General features: G+C 32.6%; 1 protein-coding gene across 4 annotated transcripts; it reads left to right on the plus strand.

The window, feature by feature from the left end:
• The first annotated feature begins 1,740 nt into the window (after nt 1-1,740).
• LOC126780261 (mucin-5AC-like) lies at nt 1,741-25,217 on the plus strand. 4 transcript variants are annotated; one of them, XM_050504576.1, is made up of 11 exons: nt 1,741-1,798; nt 2,042-2,150; nt 16,526-17,482; nt 17,729-17,905; nt 18,306-18,961; nt 19,534-19,631; nt 20,954-21,063; nt 21,321-21,476; nt 21,622-21,790; nt 23,261-23,416; nt 23,678-25,217. In XM_050504576.1, exons 2-11 carry the CDS (start codon nt 2,131-2,133, stop codon nt 23,891-23,893), a joined length of 2,715 nt encoding a protein of 904 aa, XP_050360533.1. In that variant the 5' UTR covers nt 1,741-1,798; nt 2,042-2,130; the 3' UTR covers nt 23,894-25,217. The 4 variants fall into 4 exon arrangements, with proteins under 4 accessions (XP_050360533.1, XP_050360536.1, XP_050360537.1 ...); XM_050504579.1 differs by having other exon boundaries at nt 20,957-21,063; XM_050504577.1 differs by having other exon boundaries at nt 1,780-1,899.
• Nucleotides 25,218-27,011: the final 1,794 nt, after the last annotated feature.

The following is a 27,011-nucleotide window of genomic DNA, read 5'->3' on the forward strand; positions in this document are numbered from 1 at the left end:
CACATGCACTGTGCCTATGGCTCTCATGCTATTAATTTGATTACACATAAAAAATGTACAGAATTACTACACCAATCCTCAGATTTCGACTAGATCTCACATAAATGTTTTGTTTGGCTAGTTCTTACAATATTTACTTCTCTGCGTGTCTGCTTTGCATCAGGCGTTGATGTCTTTCGTATAGACGTATTGCTCAAGCCTCTAACTGACTACTGACATGATATTTACGATAATTGTTTCAGCATATTTTTAAAAAATTCCTCACTTAATTAATAAAAACAACGCTATGATTAATGACTCTTATATATAAAATTCCAGGTACGTTTGCTTATTTGTTGAATAACAAATGTGGTTTTTTCGCTGATGTTATCAATATACCAATAATTATGTAATTACATTTTGCATTCGAATTTTGCATCCGTAATAAATTAGTTTAGTAAGTAATAGTTAGTGTAATTGATTTACATGACCTATAATATGATCTGACTTTGCGGGTCAAAGCAAGTGGCGCAGTGGGCCACGGGCATTGCCTGCGGATGTATTGTGTTCTCTAATGTCATATAATATGGCGATATGATAACATTTCGTTAATAATATTTATTTTGTTTACTTTCATTAAATGGGTAACATAAATTATATTTGGTTAGATTTCATTAATTAATATATTTATAGCAATATTGTAAAATAAAAAAATGTATTTTTATAATAATAGAACACGTTTATAATTTACTTTTTTGTTGTCTAGAACCATGTTTTTTGTTTACATCTAGATGTAAATTAGAGCAAGACCATCGTCATCAAATAATTTCGTCTATGTACATGTTTTAAGTATTTTTGGTCAAAGTCAAAGTCAAAAATCTTTATTCAATATAGAAAGCGTTACACTTGCTTATTGATTGTCATAAATCTACCACGATAAAACACATAATCGGTAAAATTCATAAATAACGCTGACAAACTTTCTTTGAACAAACAACTAATCGATAGGAAGATAAAATAAATCCCTTATATTGATGATTTATACTGATTGTCAATTGTTGTTCCATAATGCCTACGGCATATTTCCAAACATATAAATTAAATGACGTTTTAACAGTTTACCAATTCAAAAGTAATTAAACATTGCATAAAAAAATTAAACTCAAGAAAGACGCAATCGTTCTTTTTCATCCAACATTCAAAGATTTTGTGAATAAACGCTACAAGCAAATTTTTATTTAACTTCACCTGTTAACACATGAGAGTCAATATTGTAAATGAACATTTTCTAAATCATAACTTTTTATAATAGTTCATGTTTACACCACGTTGGTGTAAATATGAAGTGCTTAACCATTCTAGGGGCGGAAAAAAGGGGAAATTCTTTGAATGTTCTCAAATAAACGGCTTTTCTGGCTTGCAGTCTGAAAAGATTGCTAAATTAAATTATACCTAAGTAAATCATCATAAATTTAAACATAATATAATGAGTATAGTAAATAGGACAACCTATATTTCTTATTTATTTATTTTAACAAACCATAATATGTAAACTAAAAAAGTCTTAATATATCATTTCGTTATTATGTAAAGTGGAAAGCACCACCAAATGTGATAACCATAGATAAAAGAGGTTGTGTAGGGTTATTTGGTGGTGAAAAGGTGGTTGGTATGGTGGTGAGGTGAATTGGTGATAGGGGGCAGCGGGCGCAGTGCATGTGGGCGCGCGGCTATAAGTAAGAGCCGCGCACGCGGCGACGAGGTTAGTCGCCGTTCGGCAGCGCGTCGCCATCGGTGTTACGCCCCAGTCTAATCCCCGGTGCGTCCCTTCTCCCTCCGAACTCAATCGTCCCCACACGCACTCGCCTTTCTCACACGACCGGCGATCCTCGCTTGCACAACCTAGTTCAAAACCGAAAGGTCGCCGCTATTGGCATTTAAACGCTCTCTGACATTAATGTTGCATTTAAATGTGCGATTCAGCTTCCTCATTGAGCTTCACTGTCGCAACTGTGTGTCGTTTGGGAAAGGCGCGTGTGCTGACGTGAGGTTTCTGTTGCAGCCAGCAGCCCGAGTGAGCCGGGCCGTGCGCTTCGCACACGCTTTTCGCACGCAACTCGCGCTCGCAGCTCTTAGCAGCTGATCCTCGTCATGGACTCCAGGATAGTGCTGTGAGTACTTTAATATAATTGATATTTTAAATTGCTTAAACGTAAACAATTTTAAAATTTTCAATAAATTGTTGTTATGTGACTGTTTCGTAATAGCAATTTTTGTAACATAACTTTCTAACGGATTATAATTATGTTAAAAATAGCGTATCAAAACCCGTATGCGCACATTGTCACTTTCATCGAATGTTTGCATAGGCGAAGCGCGCGGCCACCGGGTTGAGCTTTACGTAACTTAGCGCTATTCGTCGGGGTTTGAAGCATCTCGTATCGCCAATATGGCGAAAATAATATGATCTGATTTCTTGTGTGGAAATCAGGTGTTGGTTGCTTAACGCCAAGTAACTGACATCACGAATGAGGGCGCGTGTTTCTCAATGAAGGCTGCGAAATATTGCTTTTAAAATATGCACGACTAAGCGCGCACATTGTCTCCCTCGCGAATGCCCTGGTGCGCTTTCATACTCATACTCGTCATAAAAACAAAAGAAACATGCCGTTTTATTATTAAATATAATCATTTTGCTGTTACCGCAAAATTGCGGCGCCATCTAGGAGCTTTCCTTCGCGGGAAATTTTCTCGGCGGCAACGTTCATTACAAACTTATTTTAAGTTTCTTCAAGTTTCTGTTAGTTGTCGTCCCAAAATACAATGTATGTAAAATAATGTATTTTCAAGGTTAGAAGCATTGGATACAATTAGCGTTATATTTATAATGATAAAATAACATTGTAAGTTTCAAAATACACACAATTATCAACTGTTTGTATGAGTTGGAATGTGGTGAAGGGTGGTAGGTTCATCCGTCATTCGCGATTGACATCGTTGAAAGTATTTCTTAATATTTCTATAATTGTGACACATTAACCTTTGTTATTTAGTTAAATGGCTAATTAAGATATATTGACACATTTAAAAAGAATATAAAATATAATTAATTAGGAAATACTCACAAAACGTAGATTTAATTATTTATTATTTGTTTGGCAACTGTGAACCAGTCGACCATTGTAACGTCTTACATGATGAATAGAGAGAAATATTAAGAACTATTGACTTCATTAATAAATTAGTTTATTAATGGCAACGATTATTATTTAATTAATGATAATTTTTTTGTAATGAAACTACATTACTAAAATAATGATGTTTTAAGCTCATTTTTAACATTACAGATAACTGATTTTTACAAATTATGGTATCATAAGTCTGGTCTAGCATTTTCCGGCCAAATTCCCGCTACAATCATTAGTATTCATCGAGTAAGTTTCAATTCCGGTGTCGATGTTGCCAGTTAAAAGCTTTACTATATAAATACTTGTTTCTAGATATAATGTATTACAAATATACCTATAGTATTTTAACTCGAACAAATACTAAAGCCTTTTTTGTGAGATTGTAAGATAAGTAAAAGGTATTTTGGATTGTCAATATTAAAATCAATATTATATTACTTGGCCTTGGATTTAAAACCAATCCCTTCGTATTTTTCGTATAAATACCCATGAACTGGCAATTTGAAATGTTGAATGTCTAATTCGCTAAGAAATATCAAGTGGAAAGCTGTAGAGCAAAATAAATAAATTATTTCGCGATAATTTCCATAGAATGGACATAACAGTTAATTCACACTTACGGACACATGTCGTCATTTCTATTGTTTCACTTTCGCTGTTAAAATGAAACTTACTTTACCATTTTGTCATCGCCTATGCGTGATTCGGTCCCTCTCTTTTTGAATACAAATCAGTATATATTGGAATTTCTCTGCGATACAGATTCGGGCGTACGTAACACTAAGAAGTAAAAAGAAAGTTGTAATAGATATTTATACCACGTTTACGAACGGAGTAAGCGGAGACATAACAACATTTATAAACGAAAATATCTTGTAAGATACGTAATCGATGATAATTAATATAGTTGAAGCAAATTATACGACTAAATATATTATGACATATATTAGTTATATACTTTTCTCAGAAATTCGAATATCCGAATATGAGCGACTATATTTTATAATAATTAATTCATCCATAACACCCCTTAATTCGCTATGAAAATAATAAAATCAACACGTAAGTTATTACTTATTTAATAACATTTATGTGCAGAAAGTGTGTTAGGTAATTATTTTATCAAGCAACTACTACTTCGTATTTTTTTTTCATTATACCTATATAGTAATTCTTGTTTCTAACGGGCTATAATCATTTTATATAAAAAAACTTGTAAAGCGATATAATAGCGATCATCAGTCCATTTACTCACGGATATCCTACAGTCACACAAGTTTCCCCGGATCACCGGTGTTGCAAGTTTCAGACGTTTTACGCGTAAGAGTCGTGCTCGGACCGGTCTCATCCGCTCTCGCATCATCGCATCTCGTCTTCATCTGACCTTCACTTTCGCTTTTAACACGTATTTGCGCGAGTGCGCGTAAAAACTTACCATCTTCATATTATTATTTCTATTGATAAATAATAGGTCTTAACGATTAATGTTTTCCTCTCAAATATATATTTTTTTTATACACAACATATTTAAAATTTCTATTACTTGCTTATCTTCTTTTAGCTAATCTTATCCAAGTGATTTCAAATGTATAAGGTTTACTCAATTTCAAAATATTGTAAATATTTATAAATAATTTATTGTAAGAGTTGTGTCGTATAAATGAAATTACAAGCTAATAGTTGCGAAAGTGCAATTAGTTGTGTGATCCCGGCCATACATGTCGCATCTGCGAGTGCCGCCAGCGTACCCGCAGATGCTACATGCTACAGCCTTCCAGCCCACTAGCGCTTTCGCTTCTCGAATAGTTAGCTATAAACGTGAAGTCATCGCATACCATTGATCACTCATAATGCGGTGACTAACATTACCTTGCGTAACATTAATTAAAAAATAGACAATGTTTAGTTGCAGTAATAGTTTTTCATAAAACTGTTTATTAATCAAATCGAAGTATACAATTAAACAATCAACTTTGTAATACCTATGGCTTTATTTGCCCAGCCAAGTAATTCTGTTTTAAAGTAAGTTAAAATACAATCTAGACGTAATTGAATTCGGTAATGGCCAGAATGATATTTAGAGTGCGAGTTTGATTCTTTGCACTTTCTACATCTAGTGGAGCGATATGTCAAGGGCAACTGGTGGCGGCGACAGCGTGGCAGGTCACGACCCATCGACACCCGCTAATCCGTCCACGCTTACGCAACTACCAAAACTTGTTGTTGACTCCACCACGGCTTGATTATTATGACCTATTCAACAATCCGCCACGACTAGCATCATCGAACCTGTTTTAAAACTATAATGGTCTGCTGACTCCCAAGTAATGTTTTCGCAACTCACTAGTTTCAGCGCGGTCAAGCTCGTAGCGATAAATTACTGCAGGGTTTTGTTTTTAAATATACCATATTGGTTGGGGTTTTTTATTACTTTATGGATCTCAGAAGGCATGACCTAGCATTCTCGGTCGCGCCTTCGACACTATTTATAAATATCTCCAAGGAAACTTATTCATTTCCTGCTTGAATTTAAAAGTGAGGCAAGTATATTCTAGTCATATATTTCAAATAGAAATTATAAATAAATAAAATTTTAAAAATATACTTCATCAAACTATTCGTAGGTACGATCATTTGTCAAATTTATATTTTCTTGTTTTTTTTTTAATATTAACATAAATAATCAATATCGTAAACGATTATGAGTATCCTACTTTACAATTAAAACAAATCTTATTACTACTATAACTATAGGCGATACGTTTTATATTTTTAAATTTTCCTACATATCAGTTATTAACAGCTCTACTTTCGTTGAAGTCTTTCTGTAAAATATCTAAATGTTTAGAATAAATAATAGAAAAGTTTTCATAACTGTCAGTTTATGTAATATGATTAATTGTGAAAGCATCGCTATATCAACAGAAGATAAAACTATTAATATCTTGTCATGCATGTGTCGCCGTTAGTAGACAATTTATGTGTCACCATGCGATAAACTGGAAACTACTTAATAATATTCAACCTGAATGACCTTCCGCAAGCTTAGAATACCTACTGAGTTCTTTATTTGACAAATTCCTGAGGTCGTTTGATATTTAATTAAATTACAAATCACGTCGTTGAAGTCGTTTAGATTTAAATACGGTCAAACCGGAAAATTAGATTTATTAATTTTCATGAATATTTTCTGAACTTATTTAAAGTTTCAAGTAGGATTGTTTGCTATTTTAGAGTTTATTATATTAAGTCTACATCTGTAGTTACGTAAATACTGTTTAATATCATATTGCAACATTTCGTCACAATCACATCATCCGGTGAGAGTAGACGAAGATGCTTTATAATAAAACTGACATTGGATTAAATATTGCATCAGTGACAATAAGCAGGTCCGGGTTCATCCCCGGGCCGGCAACGACTGAGTGCGCATCGCTTTATGTATTTTCACGTTTTGTGATCATCACTTTCGGCATCAACAAGTTTCACTTTCGAGCCGATGACCTTTTGTGGAATTTGTTGTGAGATAACAGATGAATAAAACATAATGTATTTGTTTCTTTGTATTAAACTGCTGCTTCTTCTAACTCATCATTATGATATCTCGTATCCGTTTTGTTATATTGTATCCGTCTACTCGATAAACTCTCTCAAACTGAAAGTCTTCGCATGATTGGTACCGTGTTTTGACCTTGGCTCGGTATAGGTCCATGGTCTGCAATAAATGTTATGCAATTCGTTTGCAAACAAAGATTCCGATCAAAAGTTTCTTGTTAATGTTAACATATCAAGCGGCAGCTTACCGGTTTCCTAAGTGAAATATTGTTCGCGTTCCGTTATACTAGAGCAATATATTTTTATAATGTAATTTATGTAATGATTATTTATTAAGCAGTAGAAGAATTATTATGTAATATAATTTAAAACTCGTAATAATTAAATCATATTTCAAATCTAGATTTCCATAATGTGTAATAAGTTACAAAAATATTCATTCTAAATATTTTTTTAATAAATCTTTATCATTTTTGTATATAAAGTGTCATATTTCTATTTGAATTCGATGAAGTTTTACAAGGGTGCGGCATATTGTCGCTGTTCTTACGCATGAGTAGTTCCTGTTTACGAAACATGTTTTATGTCGGCATTGTGGTAAAAGTTGAATTTCTGCTCGGGGAAGCATTTAGCAAAAAAAGAACCTTGAAGCTACTTTTCAGTGGCTCCTCTAGGGACTAGGGAATACGTTAATATAATAAACAATAACATTGTCACAATATCATATTAACTAAAATAATTCAAGAACAAACATACTGAGTAACAAGGTACATACTCTCTGTGACAAAACACGAGCTTTATTTCAAAATGTTTCATATGATTAGTTCGTTTAAGTATTCTAAAGAAGTCTGTCTGCAATATTTTCATGTCAGGCGTAGACGTTAGGTGCGTGCTGTGGATATTCACCGAGCTTTGAGATTCTGCGCGTGCACACGACTCGACGACGATGTGCGTCAGTATACCTACCGTTAAATACGCCGTACACCACACACATTCTACGGTTTCTATATTATCTAACAGATTGTTAGTATAATATATTTTCTTTATTTATTCAAATGAATTCTACAACATCATTAAAAATAATAATTATAAATTAAAAAAGAGGTCTTTTAACATTTTGTGTGGATTTATTCAATAGAGACGTTTATAAGACCACTATGTAAATGATATCGGTACAAGGTTGCCTACTCCACGCTACATTCTTCGTTAGGCTCACAGAAATGCCAGAGACGTTTAAAGTACATACAGTATCTATGAATAAAACATTATATATTCTTTATTTAAAAGATACCCGCAAGTGTTTGTTCACAACACTGATATAATGACATGACATATATTATATAAAATATAATATGCATCCCTAACGACTAAAGACTTGGATTTAACTTACATCTATTTCTTACTATAATGTACATAGCACGTAGCTGTGCGTACAAGGAAAGCGAGTGAAAGAATTTCACAGTGAACGAAACTGCTAAAAATAACTTATATTACATTTTACTGCGCACGCGCGTAGTGGACGCACTTTAGAAATTAGTAAATACATATACAGTGTTTTATATATATATACATATACAGAGCTTTGTTTCGTAACTCCTGAACTTAAAACGTTCTCGTCAACTGATTCCTATTCTTAGTTTTCATTGTTCAAACAAGTGATCATTGTTTGCTGTTTTACATTTACTTCACGCTTGTTGAATAATAGGTTGTAACTACATTCATTATTTAATAAACTATCGTAATTTTTCTTTAGCTTACACTAATATAAATTATATAACAATAATAGTATCCTCCAGACTGATTTTGGCCACGGCGGCTAATCTCAAGAGAGATTAGCCAACTACGCAGGAAATATTATAGTGCACAATTGTGTGCGCAAACACAGATCCACTCTCAATTCCCTAACTCTCATAATCTATTGGGACGACAATCCGACACGACTGGAAAGAGTTCAGGCGCAGGACCAACGGCTTTACGTGCTTTCCGACGTACGGGTGTGTACACACTTCCAACATCCAGACTCCGGGCTGCCACTGAGAATTTTCTGACAGAAAAACTCAATAACTTTTTATTGACCCGACCTGGGAATTGAACCCAGGACCTCCGGGTCTGCGGCCACATCAAGCCACTAGACCAACGAAGTAGTATATAACAATAATTAGTATTTAATATCACCAGAATAAGACATTTTACAAAATATGCTTTAATATCACTTGTTACATTTATTTACAATTGTTTCAATTCTATCATAGCATGAGTTTGTTAGAGTTCGAATCACGCGCAACGTTTTAATTGCAACGTGACTACAATTTAGTTGAGCCCAGGGTTGATGAACCGTAATACCGTAATGCGTAACGAATAAAACTTACTGAATTATCGGCGCCCTATACCTTTTATTAATGAGAAATAAAACGTGACAAACAATATTTATCATATCTTACTTGAAATATTTTTTGTCAGTAGCAGAATGTATATATAATAATTAACTATTGATCTCGACTCAATATAAATAAGACAACAAGTCACTAGTCGTTGTTATATCTGTATGTATATCTTTAGATATATTAGTTCAACTTCAAAGTGAGAAGTAATGAGGCACGATAGGAGAATATTTTTATTGTATTACACGGTGAAAAGTATGAGTAAAGTATTTATGTCAGATACGGAACTATTTCTATTTTCTAAACGCACAAATACAATTTTCGATGCATACTAAATTATAATTGAACGTCGATTACTTAGATATTATGAATTCATAAGGAAATTGTCATATGTCCACTTCCATTTATAATTGTTCCCAGTCATAGTTTTTTATGTTAGATTATTAGTATTTAATATTATAACATTTTTATCATTATTATTAATAACTTAATACCAAATTTTTCCTTGGCACAATATGCAAGTTGAAATTAAAGTCGAAAATAAAAATCATATGTAATTTCTTAAGAAACTACTATCTCCATTCATCTATCTGTTTCACACGCATGCATGACTGAAAGAGACAAAAACAATCGGGCAATCGGCTAGGCTTACATATTTGCCCCCGTACGTTCACCGGCGACCTCGGAGCTCGAGGTATGACAGAGCAGACCTTGTCTCAAGATACAGATTTACAATATCTACATTTACTGTCGCCTGCATCACTGCACTCCACGTTCAAATCACGTGAATAGATGATGCAGGAAGTCATACTTAGTAATCGATATTGTGGTCGTGGAATTATTCTTTTATTACGTACCCTCGGCCGGCGCTGGGAAAGCAAAGAACGACGTTCCTTCGATGTTATCTACCGAACACGACCAGAATAAACATTCGCTATTTTGAGCAATTCATCATACAATATAATATTGTAAAAATAACCTCTAAGACCCGGTTTCTTACGGAAGCATAGAATCGCCGTATCAGTAAGCTTATAATAAAACCAGTACGCATTATTCTACCGGGGTTAAGGTAAATTTTGATTGGTAATGTGATCTTTAAAAAAACACTTAATTTTTTTTTACAATTTAGAGTCCACCTGGTAGGAACAACCTTTTTAATGAGATATTTATTCTATGGTCATACAGAATTATTTTTTATTCAATTATATTTCAATATTGCTGTATTCCAAATAATTATATTATGAGCTTTTATCTTATGATATCTGTATAACCTTAGTTCCCATGGTTGACGGCGCACTGGTGTAAGAGATGATTAATATTTCTTACAATATTATGGGCAGTAACGCAGATCTTCAGGTGACCCATTGTCCAATGACTTTCCCGTTCTAAAATAAAACACATAATCCCATCATTTTTATTTGAAAACTGACTTAGTTATTATAGTTGTTTCCTGTATATCATGAATACATGTTATAAAAGCAACAAGTTTTATAGGGATTGCGACAACTGATCATTGAGTAAGAACAACTCAATAATATTTTAGTTTCTTGATATGACTACACTTTGAAACTTGCTAAGAGTTGAACCGAGCGGTCACTAAATATTATTTTACAATATAACTTTCTAGTATCAAGTCGTAAGTCATGGTTGTTGTAATTATGTACGATCACTTTTATACCAAGTTCAGCGCATTGAAAGCGGATGTTTTCTAATTAATAATTAACGCTGCGTGTTATTTAATCACACACAAGAATTAAGAAACGGCATATAAAATACATTTGAATTATTACTATACTAGTGTGTTTGTGCACGATTGAATGAACACAAAATGGGTTCAACGTAACGGTTAACGTAATTACAGCCTTCCACGACAAGTATATAAAGATTACTCTATTGTTAAAATTCGATTTGAGATTGATTGATTACATATTTGAAGTAAGCGATTTAAGTAAGAATTATTTTTCAAATTAAACATTATTTGTAATAGCTTTATACATATACATAGAGCAGGTTTGAGAAAAAAATATAATATTTTTTGATATGAAAATTGCCATCTCAAAAATCTAATTTAAATAAAAAATCCTAAAATTGTGATTGGATGGTTATACGAAAGAAAAAGAAAATGAAAATGAACAGAATGAAGAATGTAGATATTCGTGATGTATAAAGATGCTAACCAGTATTCAGAACAGAGGCTTATGTAAGCTCGACATCCGGATAGATTAAATGAAGTTGTGTCCGGGTTTCTCTGAGTCACATTTTTTCTGTTTTTGGCGCCGTGATAACATTTTTAAAGCAATATCATGCACTTTTAAGGAACTTGTTCAAGCTCCAATGACATGTCTTTATTACCCGAAAGGTGACTTTGCAAATGTTAAAATTAGGAAACACTACGACAAAGATTTCACAATAAATCCAAGATTATATACCTATATATTATTAGCCAATTATACACTGAAGTATAATATAATATAGTATATTATTAATATGAGGAGTTTGCTTTACTTTGTTCGGTCTCTCTAATGAGTGGAAAGAGAATGAGTGGGTTGCGAAACCGCGCATAGCAGCTAGTTCGTTGATATAAAGATTTTCATGCAGGATATATAAATTAAATTACGAATAGTTGATGTTTGTAATTTGATTTGTAAATCACAGTAATTATTGTCTTAGCGTTTCTTTTCAATATAACGTACGTTCCGGACCGACGTTAGGTTCACTTTAATATGATGTAATCTTGACATAATTGATTATAATTTTGATCGATACTAAATTCTTTTAGAAATGCTTTGTAATATGAAATGATTATCAGTGCTGTAAAGTTAATATTATAAATAGCCTTGCTTGAAGTTCGTGTATACAAAGTCGATTTACTTTATAATAGAATATTACGCACAAACATTGTATTTAAATAAGTTAAAGAATATATTTAGATCATAATAACAACAATAAAATAAACAATAGTTGCATATTTAAATATAAAATAATTCCTCAATTGAAAGTTAGAAACGAATACATATATGTCACATGATATGCATTTTTAGATTATACAACAGGCTACGAGATTATTATGTAACACGTCGGGTACATTGCTATCGTAAACAATCTGAATCCGTCTCAAGCTAAATCACTGATATGGCACGTTGAGTCAGAGGGGACGTCGACCGCTGAATATAAGAACCACCAAACATAATGTCAATTGAATTACGCATTGCTTACAATTTTTAAACTAAAATATAACAATATAGCCAGTCTACAAACTAAAATATAACAATATAACAAGTACCCCATAAATCCAAATTTGTTCGAACATTTAAAAGAATGGAATAAAGAGACTCACATACTGTATACATAAAGTCGAAACCATTGCACTCCATTTTATAGAGTAATTTAACAGGAAAAGTTAACCAACCCTAAAACAAAAAACTTTCCATTCAACTATTTCTTTCCCGACAATAATTTCAGTAATGCATTGAATCCAGTTTCTTTCCGGGTGTCCTTATAATAGTGTCTTTTTTTAATATTTTGTCCACTAAATTATTCTTGAAGTGTTAACTCTTTGTAACTCTTATGATGATAGAGTAACACTTTGAATAGTTAGCTAGACACAATAGCTAAGTAATTGTTATAACGTTTAGAGGCGTATAGTGTGCCAGAAAGTGTTAAATTCCAAATAAATTGCTTGTTCTCCAACGTTAAAGTTTATCAATAGTAAAAAATATTGAATTTCACCTCATCGGGACTCATTATCCGGTTATTTATTATTCAACTATAAAAACATAATGCGTTGTGTGGGAAATGAATGAAATCCTTGACCGACTTCCTGGCTGGACTCCCACGAAATACAATTGCTGTTTTTCACAAAACACATCATCAACTTTTGATGAGATAGTCACCAAACCTGTTCTTATATTTTGTCACAAAATTAAATGTCAACTTTGCATACGATTTCAATGTGTTGGTATTCGGTTAAAGGTTATTCTAATGATTTCATAATTCGTCGTAACATCTTTAGTTTTAATAAACATTGCGATACTTGTGAAACGTGTTTTAAGAACAGAATTAATTTACAGTATAGTCTATTGCTAAACCATTTAGACATCATACCTATGATATATATAAAATTGAATAAAAAATTTTGAATATAAAATTTGTATAGACCGAATATTTTATTAAAAAGGCCTTCATTTCTGATGGTTTTTTTATTATTTTAATAAATAACATGTTGTAATCAAATTAGATATTAAATCCTTACTCAGTAAGCTATTGTCTCTCGTTCAATGCTAGCATTTGTTTAATATTTCATATCTAAAATCGGCCGTTTCATGGTCGACGGCGCTTGTAACAATGACATAACTTGTAACGCTCAGTGTTGCCATATTATTGTAACTTCTCTTAAACTCTGAATAAAGTAATAGTTAACTGAGTAACTAATTAAATTAATGTTCAAGACAATGTAAAGAATTCATAGTCAGTTTACAAAATGGTTGCAGATCAAGTAAACTGTTTAGAAATTAGACCGTGGGATGAATAGTAGCTGCAAGGACTAATTTTTATTGAGAACTGTAACATATTTTAAATAATGTACTCGCATTTAATATAAATAATAGATCGCCGAATGTTTGATAATATTTAATTACATGTTATTCACTTTTTCATTCAATTCGGTATATTATACACGCCAATTGATATTAGGCTAGGATTTTTTGAAATTGCGACTATGACGATATAAAAAATGTGAATATATTTGAATATGCTGGAAGTGAGAACAGAGTACGTAAACTAAATGTATAACTTAAGAAAGAACTATCAATACCTAAAATAAAAGGTATACCTACCTAATATTTTATCGTTTTAGTAACTGAAGCACAAGCTGAGAATATAAAATAATTATCATCTAATCATCGTCAAAATAACTCAAGCAGACTACGTTTTTTTTTCAAATAACACCAGCTTTTATAAACATATTCAAGGCATTTCATGTTCAACACTTACTTCATAGCAATAAAAAATCATCAATTAATATAATAATAACAAAAATGGTAACAAAAAAAAAACAACTTGAAATAATGCTTTCTCAATGCAAATGCTTAAATTGTTGACAAAAATAACAAAAATCGCTACATGTATATCTATAATATTTCAGGAGCTTCCTTAACCCTCATGAATCCTAGTACCAGAACTGGATTTTGATAACAATGGAACCTATTTGGAGATTTGCTTTTAAAAAAAAAATATTTTTTCCAAATCGGTTAATAAATTCTGGAATGACCTCAGTTGATATCATGCAACGTTCCATTCTAAAAGGGAAAATATAATTTAATTAATTTTAAAATTTTCGAAGTAGTTTACACATTATAAAATTAAGTCGCAGGAATAATGTTTTGCGCAAAAATTGTCATCTTGAAACAAGTTTCGGAAAACAAGAATTTTCATTACACAAAAATGTAAATAGTTTACTACACAGCACGTTAGCACGTTATAATAACTTTTTGTTATTTTACTGACATGTCAATGTTTTTTGAATTGACTGCCGTTAGACGCTGCTATCTTCTCCCGTCATGCGTCTTATGTCAAAAATGGCGTCATGGAGCGTTTTACGGCTTATAAACGATAAAAAAATATTTAATAGCTTTAAAACAAAAATATTCAATGTACCACATGTAAGATTATCATGCGATGAAAGTGAAAAGTATAGACACAAAACGATGGCTCTGCAACCGTCGAGGTGGCAATGGCATAAATGTAAAGATATGTTTCACTACTACTTAATGTTGGGTTTGATTCCTGTTGGTGCAATAATTTTCTATGCAAACGTTTTTATTGGCCCTGCCCAATTAACACCGATGCCAAAGGAATGCAATCCAGCGCACTGGGAATACTACAGGCATCCAATAACCAGATTTATTGCTCGTTATATACATAACAATCCTCAACAGGAATATGAAAAGTTTATGCATTACATAGACGAGGAACAACAAAAACTGAAACTTCGCGCTTTAGAAGTAGCTGTCCTTAAAAAGATGAGCGAAAGAAAAGATTACAAGGCTTATTTTTATCGACCTGTTTATAATAAATATCTCAGAATAAATAAGAAAGCTGGTGAAAATATCTACAATAGAATCGGTGATGATTACGAAGAATGATATTAGAATAATATTATTGTGTTTGCGTTTAATTATTTTGTTTTTAAATAAATCTCTTGAAACTATAAAACTTGATCTGTAATAAATAAAACATGAAAGTCAATTATTACTATATGATTATTCAGTAACATTTGAACAAGAGCCAAATCACATTGGACTAAGTAACCTCCTATTGCATTTATGGTTATTAGAAGTTAGCATTTATAAAGAATGCTTAAGCAGTTCTACTGTTTCATTGATAGGTCACATTGGAAGTTGCGACAAAAATAATTTAAGGGCTCGTTACTTCTTTAAGGACATTTGTTGTCTCAATATGAAAAGACCAATCAATATATCTTTATAGGTCTTCTTAAGGTCCGCTAGTGGGTACATTAATTGGACACGCTCACCTAGCCTTGCGCTCCGTACGACCTTACATCTAGTAAAATTGAACCGGTACTTATGTATACCGGTCTCATTGGTCTCGTTGAAACTAAGTTATTCATTATAATAAAAAATCTACCTTGTATACAATTGAAAAGTCCAAAAATATAAAATCAATTCACTTTAATAGATCGAAAAGCGTTTACTTTTGAAGGTATTTCGTTTGGTGCAGTTAATAAGAAGTTGAATTACGGAAATGATCGCCTTCCGACTACCGTAATTTGCAGGCGACGCGATATGAATCATTACCCTTATTTAATTATACGTTACCGGGAGTGAACGTTCTTTGTTCAATAGATAATTTTCGTCTTTATTTTTACGATACTCATGTTCTATTAAATCAGGCACAATTTTAATCAATAAGAAACATCAAATAGGTGTAATGTAAAAGTTTAATCTTTCATGAACGCATGTTATAAAACGCGTGAGAGTGTATTTGCGGCGAAAGTGATTATAATGCCGTTACTCCATCGATTTACGTTGTATTAGAATGCGCAATACTTACACCCACGGTCTGATTTGATAAATTTCTCACAGCTATACATTACATTTGCTCTTGATGTAATAACGACAATGTTTTGTACTCTTCCACCATATATTCACATAACTTTATTGTGCCACGCTATTATTATTATTATTACATTTTATTTACTTATTATGATAAACTTTAAATTTATCCAAAATACGAATGACGAAATATTTAAATGAATCATAGTTCCTTGAGTTGGTTAGCAATAGCCAGATGTCGTCTCACTGAGTCACGAATAACAAAGCACTAAGCTTCGTATGCAGTAATAAAAACTTGAACCGATGACCGTTTTTAAATTATTAAAAAATATGTTTTCCATTGTTACAGATTTTTTCTATTTTCTGTCTTCTGTTTGGCCTTTGGTGAAGTTGATATTATAACCGAACCACGACCTGGCGAAGAATATGTTCTAGTAAGTTCTGGGCAGCAAACTCCCTTAAGAAATTTCGAAACATCACATAAGATACCTGAAAAACATCCCAACCATAGAATAACAAAAACAGATGAAGGTGAAAAAATATTTAAAAAGTTACATAGCGGAAAAAACAAATATCCTTCTGAGGGTATTATATCTATCGAAGAAGATAAAAAAGCTCCCTTTAAAAAGAGCCAAAAAATTAAAGCTGCAGAATCGATAGAGGTCGATATACCTATTTCTAAGTTAGAAGATATTAAAATAAAAGAGAATGTCAGAGAAGCAGACATTAACCCTAAAATGGCAGTCGCTTTAGAAGCTATGTCAGAATCAGGAAAGTTAAGCAATAATGATGGTACAACTACTCAGAAACCAGTATTGACAACCTCAGTGCCGTCCCCCGCAAAAGCTTATGATTATATTCCAATTAATTTTGATACAATTGATGACATTAACAGCGGCTTACTTTCCTCTAATGTTAAGCTGGAAACAGCTGGTTCTGAACAAAAACAACATTCACGGATTCAAGTAAAAAAGGGTCCAAATGGTCAAGACTATGAATATGAATATATTTATTACTATTATGACGAAGACGAAGAAAGTAAAAAAGAGAATAAGGATAAAGTTCCATCTGTAACTGAAGCAGCTGTCTTAAATTCTCACGATGGTCCGCAAAAAGTTGAAATTGAAAATCAGATAGCTAAGGAAAACAAACCAAAGAGCAAATATAGTACTATTGATAGATCAAGTGCAACGACAACCACAACGCCTGAAGTGCACAATGAAGTGAATCCGACACCAGCCAAAACTCGCTCTCGCGGTCGTAATATCACACCTGCTCCCGTTGAAGACGAATCACGAGAAGAAAGGTTAGTTCTACATTTAACTCTAAATTAGTAATAGTATAATTACAGCTTAATGGTGCAGTAGTAGCAGTAGTATGTAGTAGTAGCAGCACAAAAGTAATAGAAGTTATAGTAGCAGAAATGTACGTAATATTTATTTAACATCACATGCTTCTTGGCGCACGAGTCCATGTGGAAGCACTGCACTATGAAGAAAGCACTCGGATAAGAAAAAAAGTGTACGTACAATACAATAATTTTTCTTATCAGGCTGCCGTCGAGTACACGATTTCCTCCTCGTGGTCGCAACTTCGCGACTGCGAGCTCTACGACATACGCTCCTGAGGTATCCTCCGAAACGATAAGGCATCGTGGTCGCTCACAGGTTGACAATGTTGCCGATGAGTCAATTGGTCAAACTAGAAGTAGAACACGAGCTCATATCAGGTAATGTCTATTGATGCTAGAGTTTTCGTTGATCTTCATTATCTTTACTCTCTGCTGCTACTTTGATTATTGGCTGCATGGTCTAATTATATACTTGAAAAGGTATTTAAGCTTGGATTAAGAATTACTCATAATGGTGTTTGGCATGTTTATTATATATAAAAAAAAAAAACATTTATTTTATTATTCGATATCGGCGAAACGCGTAACATAACATGTTGTTAATATTAAATGTTTTAATTTTCTTAATTTTATATTTCCTTCTAATGTTATCTAAACCTATCTTTATTTCTGTAGTTTATTTTCTATTATAACATTTACATAAAATTTTCTCTAAAAAATCTTCAAATAGTAAAAAATATATTTAAAATTAATAAAGTAATTTTGTTTAACATTTCAGGCGGCCCAGCTCTGAACTAGTAGATCTAGACAGTTTTAAAACTCATTCAGGTGATATTCCTGCGCCACATAAAGAACAACCAACAAGATATTCATCAGAAAGTAAAACTACGACTGAAACATCAGAAAATGTATCTGAGACGAACGAACCCTCGCAAACTAGAGAATCACAAAGAGAAGGGCATAGTCTTATTAGCGGAATTAAATTCCAAGAAATACTAGATGATTCTAAACTACCATCAGATTATAAGCAAACAACGACATACGAACAGGAAACTACTGAATATACCACAATGACTGCAATGGAGAAGGTCGCTTTAGACTTGTACGCTTATTTAGCTGGTGAAAATTTAAATAACGAAATTAGCCCAGCGGGCGATTTGATGAACTTTGATGCATCAACTACTGTAGATGAAGATGTTTGGACAACGGAAATTGTCAGTACTACAGAAGAAGAAACTACACCTGCAGCTACAACAACAACCACGACCACTACGACGACAACTACAACTACACCAGCTCCCACAACAACGACTACCACAGCTGCGCCCACACGTCCTTCGAGGTTTAAAGGTCGTCCGGGAGCTAGATCACGTGCACCTGTATCAACGAGTGCTGCGACAGAAGGCCCACAGGAATCTTCTACAAGAGCACGAGGTAAACAAATCGCTGTTGTTTTTGCCGTTTCGTCTGAACGATTCGAATATTTCAGATGATATTCCATTTTTTATGCAATGAATGCATTATTAAATTGAAGATTATTTCAGATTGCATTCTGTGGCCAAATTCTTTAAATATATGGTATCTATAGTTTGTATTTATATAAAATGTTTTACCTAAGATATTATGCAAAAGCGATTTTTATATAACATTATTTATTATTATCAACATTATTCTACTGTGTTTGCTATGCGATAATTGCGAAGTTTTCATTATATGTAAGTACTTAAAACAGTTGCAAAAGTATTAAGGAATGTCATTCAACTACTCTATAGCCAGTTAATATTTTATGCAGGCAATAGCAGCGGTGCCTACACATTGGGGTGATCGGCCGTATCGAAAGATAAATGTTTTCTTAAGTAGTTGATATTTTCAAATTCTAAAAACCTAAATCTAATTAAAGGATGCGATTTAAGCCCTTAAATAATCACTTCAATGGGTTGATACCACGAAATTAATACTTATGTAATGTATTACGGCACATACAGTAAGTGAGCGTTTGTTGACAGGTCGGTTCGGTAAACCCAACGGAATCCGGAAAACAACAGCCGCAGTGGTTGAAACATCCACTTCTGCAGCACCAGTCGAGAAACCAGCGCAACCAAAGGTTTGTATCTATTTGTTGGTATTGTAGTTTTCGATTGAGCAATTTGTTATAATTATGTAAAGCGACACGCTTTAGCGATTGCCCGCAATGCGAATGTGTTTACGTTTAATAATCTTTCTTTTTTTAATGATTATTTGATACCTCATATATACTATCATTATATGCTAAATAATCGTCCGATTAATATAAATCACATACAAAAACAATGTTCTGTATAATTAACATACATATTATAACAGTATTGTATTGTATCGTTTTGTTATGTGTATTTAACACACTCGCCTATGTTAGTTTAATGATTGTGAACTTACTTTTTTATTTAATGATTATTTTATGTAAGTAATAGAGTTATTTTTGATAGATTAATGTAATTAAATCGATTTGAAATGCTTCGAGGTTGTTGCTATGTTCAAATAATTATGGATCTACGCGTGTTCGTGAATATTTGTTATTTACTACTATAATATCTTCACGTATATTATAATTCCTTCCATTATCAACTGGGAAGTAAATATAGAGAGCAGTCCAAAAAAAACATTTTTATTTTCACTTTTATATAATAAATGACTATTATATTTATTATTTTTATAATTTATTATATTTATAATTTAATAAATAATGATACAATATGGATCACTAAATTCAGTACTAATGTAATAGTTAGTTTTATAGATTCGCATAACGTGTTTAATTAAATTATAATATTTTAATTAAATTCAGGTAACAAAATTAAAAATCTAAGTATATTTTTATTACAAATATCTGACGTACCTTAAACGGATAATCCTTCGCTCTATTTATAAATCGTATTATTTATAAGGAGTTACAGCTTATTACCTTCCTACAGATACGTTTTAATATGTTGCAGACATGATCGTATAGACAAAGTATTAACGCTCATCTAATATTCATACTGATATTATGTTTGAGTACACTTTCACTCATGTTATATTTTTGTTGGATAATTTTTAAACTATATGATAAAATATAACGGCATTTTAATACAAAATAGCACTGTGAAATTAATGTCATATCAAGTATATAAGGCTGCTAACAAAACAAAGGGTGTGTAAGACACACCGATTTGGTACATTTTTGACTCAATATATACAAATCACAAAAATATACATACGGCACGCCATAGTCTATTTAACTATGAAGTTATAAGCCTTCATGTACATGTATTAGATAAGTAGTTTTGTGTCAATGAGGAAAAACACTAACAAAATAAACCTTTCGTTATTAAATTACATAACAGAGTCATAGGCGAATAAGTATAGGGTAATATGAATGATTGATGCTATGTTTCCTTGTTTTGTTAGCAGGCGTTCGGGCGCCGCGGTCTATTTGCAGGCCGCACTCGACCGAGCACAACTCCTTCTCCAGTGGCTCAAGACGCTGCCAGCGTCGCAAGCGAGTCGTCGGCACCAAGGTTCGTACGCCGCATAGATCAATTCGTCAAAAGCTAAATGTTAATATAGTATGGTAGTAGCATTTAATCTTCATAGAAGCTATTAATAAATTATACCCGGTATAACAGCAGAACATGCATGTTAAAACTAGTAAGATTCAATTTATCTTCTTAAATAAGAATTATTATATATGCCCAGCCTACGAGGTAGGATGGGCATATTCACTTTGTATTCTATTGACAAAAATAAAAAAATCCCATTTTTAAATAATATAAAGAGCGCGTCTCCGCCCTGGTCTGAGGCGAGTTGCTTCATCAACTACCGCAGCAGCTTCGTCCGCTGAAGTAACAGAAACCACAGCTACCGCTGCAAGCCAAAGCTCAGCTTCTGGTGAAGTTGCAGAGACAACTCCAACTCCTTCTAGAACTATTGGGTACGTTAACGCCGTAAGATTAATCCTGATTAACTTAATATCAATCTATTTTATATCAATATTTTTTTTACTCTGAAGCAATAAAGTAGTTCTCAACTATAGAAATTACCTTATAAACAAAATTCAATGAATATATTCGTTTTAGCCGCAAGCCTGGCGTAAGGCCAGTTTCACTCAGACCTGGACCTAGGCTAAACATAAGACCAAATGCCCGCTTGAGACCTGGCTTAACAAGTGCAGCACCAACAGAGGCCGCCTCAGAAGCTCCTGCAGAGACATCCGCACCAGAAGCTCCAGTTACCGAAGCTGATGAGGCAAGACCAGATAAATTACATTCGTAATTAAAGATACATTAATTGGCTCAAATTCAAACTGTTATTAACACTACAACAGTTTTATTCAAAAGCAAATGCTTTTATAACTACGTATTTCAACATAATTTAAGCAAGTCTCAATTTTTACAGCTTTTAAGAAAATCATACAATGAAGTAACTATATCAAAATTATTTCGCATATAGTATTTCGTAATACTATTGTCTGACGTAATATTTTATAAATTAGAGCTTGGTTTGTCAAGCATCACACTCGTTATACAATCACCTAACTACATCACTTAAGTGCTTAGTAACGTCATCGTACACTGAAAGATCGGTCAAATCAATTTTTGATAATACCTACCTACTAGATACAACAGTACAGAAAATAATTGAAAGTAAATCAAGGTTATTTGAGTTATTACATTACTTCAAATAAAATCGACCCGTTAACCGGTATCGAGGAATGTTGAAATAATAAAACGAATATTTAGACAAGAAATTTTTCTTGTAAATATTAGAATATCGAGATTTTGAAATATATGATGATATAAAATATGTATAACGCAGACGACTCCTGTTACGACAATATAACTTTTCTAATTATTATTAACTACCGTCGCAATAATGTTAATTTGCGTAATTTATACATTTTTATTCATCTTTATAGATATTTGATTAAAATTGAATGAAGTCTAGTCAGTTTATTTAACCAATCTTATTGTAAAACGACAAATTTGGTAAAAACATAAAAATATTTTCTAGATCTGACATTATAAGTTCTCAATTAAACGTTACAAAAAAAGGTCTTCTGCTAAAATTATTTCATTACAACGTACACTGTTCTAAAATTGTTGTGAATGTACCAAATAAAATGTAAATCTTAATTTCATATTATTATTATGCAATAATATACAGTGCTTATATTTTCTTCGATTCACGCGTAAAACTACTAATCATATTTATATGAAAATTTCAAATTATGATATCTTTTAGTTTCAGGAGGAACAAAGGAAATATGGTAGTACTTGTTCACTTATATAAATTGACAGTCCGAGGCCCGTGCACTTTCCTTGAAAATTTTGCCAATATTATATCAGACAGGATTTTTTTAACGTAATATTTATAAATCTCCAAAATATCCACAAAAGTATGGCATCATATGTAATAGATAAGTCAGTGTAACCACTTCTGTGTAAAAATAGGTTTATTTTTTTAATTGTTATTTAATCTTTGCGTTATTTTAGAAATGTTTTAAGAATAAGCGTATAAAAAGATGTCGGGTATCGGTGTATATATCTGTGTATTTAGACAGATATTTGATGAATTTTTAAATAAAGACACAAGTCGGAATGTTGCGAGAACGACATATGAATTGAGGCTCTTTAACAATATTTTCAACTTAAGAAGAGAAACGCGAGTGTACGAAGCTATTTATTTTAATATATTATGTGTTGCTTATCGCTGTAGAGTTCCTCACCCTCGCCGGCTCCCGAGCAACCTCGTGGTGTGTTGAAATTGCGTAACCGCCTACAAGTGTCGCCGTCGCCAAAGCCCCGCGTTGCAGTCACCCCACCGCCACGCCGACCCAACCCACTTCTAAAGAAGAGACTACCGTCCACTGAGGTAATGTCGCAAAAAAAGTATCTTATGCCTATGAAATATGTAAAAAAAAACATAGTTAATACTTTTATTAATTTTATATATTTCATAGGTGCCAAATATAATCTTATTGATACGGCCTATTCTGATAACATTAATAACCGTTATCTGTATTACACAAATGTTCGTCGATATTCTATTTGTGCTTCAATTACTCCATTTATAAAATAATCTAATTTTTATATTATATTCGATCATGATCAAACTATTTCATTATTACGGCAGGCTCCCACGGAAGCGCCAAAGAAGTTAACAGAGACGACAGAGGAGACCACGAGCGCGGAGAAGAGCGAGGCTGAGGCGGAAACGGAAGCACAACCAACGGAAAGCACTCCAGCACCGCAACTGCGTGGCCTCGATGCGCTCATCGCCAGGAGGCGCGCGGCCGGTATCGGCACTCGGCCAGTCCGCCCAGTGCGAGGCGCTAGGTTCCACAACTAATTTATCGTCCAAAATAACCAGCTATTCTATGACGGCGCTCACCGAGGAACTCATATATAAATTCTCAATCACGTTGTTTATCCTGTTTAACGCCAACCAAGAGTTACGTTCTCTTTGACAAAACAAATTAGCATCTTACTCGTACTTTTCTTGATTAGTCGTAAATTTGTATATTTAAGCGTCACCCACATAATGTTGCTACTAGAAAAGCAGGTAACAAAAAAAATGCCATCCATTTTCGGTCCTTTGAAAATATAGTGGATAATTACTTTATAATATATAACTTTAACAGGAATCTTATTCCAGGACAGATAACACAAACGACGAATTGGTTTTTTTATGATTCCTTGGTGACACATTTAAAGCCTGTCGTTTAGTCAAATTACTCCCCTAACTGCCTAGAGATTACTTTTACTTCTTTTTTTCAGTAATAGTTATATGATTATGTATAATTAGATGTATAGTTTATAATGTTTAATTTGTTTTATAGTGTTTCGACACCTAACCGTTTGATTAAGAACTTTCTTTCGATATCCTAAAATATTTGCATTATGTACATATTAGAAGTAAATTTTATAATGAGCAGGTTTGTGTCCAGGGTTTGATTTTCAAAGCAAGCCGCATTTTTTCGTTTCACAAACCAAATTACTAACCATCGAAATCCATTTCACGTGGACATATCCTAATCGCCAAAGTAGGTATCCATAAGACTAGGGATACAGTTTTCTTTAAGAATGCCCGTCATTTTAATCCATTTAAAAATACCTTTTATTTAACACCTACTATCATATTTAAATAGGTATACGAATAAATAACGAAAGAATCAGTAACGAGCATCGGTGCTACTTTAGTTCACCAAGTATCTCGTGAGTGACTTAACTAAGAAATAAAATACATTAAAGTATATTGGCAATTTTATCTTCATACAAAATTATATAATTTTTACTTTTATAGGAAATAGTTTTTATTTGTTTCTTTTGATATTAACTGATAAAATATCAACACTATATAAACTTCCATAAAAGGATATTTTCGATACATAGTTATATACATTATTTTAAGAATTGTAGATATGTAAAATCGTTATGTACTTAGTTAAATTACATGATGGTGTAACATAACGATAAATACTTACTTGTCTTTATTTATTCTACGAAGTGGTCAAAATTTTATAGGGCTTAAGTAAGAAAGTTGTTAATAAAATTCGTTCCGTCAACACTCATCGATTTGACTAGAAACGTCTGCTAATGCACTGATAGTTAGTGCCATCGTGATATGTTTTGTATCTGTCGTAAGTGTGATAATAAACTAAATATTAAGATATGTTTGTCTTGTTTTATTATACCTTTACTCTGTACATTTATTTTTTATCATTTATTGTACCGCAACGGCGCAACACCAACCTGTAAGTAATATCGATGTACGGGGTCCATGATTGTAACACGTATTTGCTAAAAAAATTTATTGCCAGTTATTTTAATAATTTTTACACATATCGTTTGTTGAAGAAAATAAACTAAATCTTTAATCGTAATTTTTAGTTTTCAATTCTAAGTTTTTTTTTTCAGTGAAGAAACGGCCCTATGCGATCGTTTTTGCCTCTTCTTCGCCTCTTATTGTTAAAGTATTGTTTTATTTTAGAAAGGATTAAGTGAAAATGTCCTACATACATGTAATGGTTAGTGACAACTGTATCACTTTAGCCCAAAAACGTACTGGTCCTCATACACCGAGATCAACCATTGAGTCCGAGATATTATATTCCTTGTACCTGTAACTCTAGCTCGTACACCATTTATTTCGGAGATAGAAATAACGTAGAGTGGATATCTCTCCAGTTAGACACACACTAGACACACTCAGAAGTCCTACAATAAAGTTGGTGTCAAAATGACAATGCTTTAAAGCTTTGAATTGACTTTGTATATTAAGTGACGCTAAGTACTTGTAATTTTAGAACCGAAATTTTATTATAATAATTATTGAATAATTTATTTCAATTTTCAAATAGATCCATCGCGGAAATGAATTATTTTTATTGCATGCATGGATTGTCTATTACAGTAATCGAAAATTTAAGATGTTGAACGTAATATGATAAAAATAAACACAGATAATTTTATTTACAGCTCCATTTATTACTTATTACCTATGTCATAAGAAAATTACAACAGACGGGTTACTACAGGTCAAATAAACAGAACGTAAACATTATTTTGCTATCACGAGATCGTATAGGAGCTTGTTCAATTTATTCTGTAATTAATAACTGCATTTTTATACTTAAGATTATTATCGCTAGTAGTCACGTCATGGAAATTTTTAAGCAAGAAATTTGTAGGGATTTTTGATACGTTAGAGCTTCAATATTGGTTAGAGTTCAGTAGAGTTATTCTGTAAGAATAAACACGAAAGTCACCGCGGAAACGATCGCGGGAACGATGGTATGTGATATTCGACTTTGACTTATATAAGAATAACGCTTAAATGATACACACGTGGAAATAAAACTGTAAGACGATTTTCAACATTCCACGAGTGAGAGTGTTTTTACAGAATAGCACTGCGCATTAATTAAATCTTGCCTTGAGATGATCTACTAAATGTCACTTTTGTTATTTTTTTACTTAAAAGTGTATATTTAAAGTGTATATGACGAATGCATTTGCTTATTGTTCTTGCAAATATGCTATTTTTTGTTTTATTTCGTACTAGTTCGCCCACGTCTTATGGGAATGGGATGGGTGCTATTTGATAAGGTTTTAGTTACCATATGACCTTTTCTGTACCCCTTAAACGTATGTGCAAAGTTTAATGATGATCGGTTGTCTAGTTAAGCTTTGAAAGCGTAACAAACAAACTCATTTTTACATTTATAATACCTAATAATTAAGATTATTTACTTAATTATGGCAAATAAAAATAATTTTATATAAACGAAGAAGCAACATGTTTGTAGATCATTTTACATTTATTTAACACATTCCTCATGATGTGTATAATGGCTGCCGGCTGCCATAAAAGACAGCCGTTTATATAAATCCTTGCACGTTAGAGTCCTATTTATTTTATAACCAGCAATGCAAATTTGCATGCAACTTCAACAGTGAGAAAACAT

Source organism: Nymphalis io, chromosome Z (genome assembly GCF_905147045.1).
Source record: "Nymphalis io chromosome Z, ilAglIoxx1.1, whole genome shotgun sequence".
NCBI classification, from domain to species: Eukaryota; Metazoa; Arthropoda; class Insecta; order Lepidoptera; family Nymphalidae; genus Nymphalis; species Nymphalis io.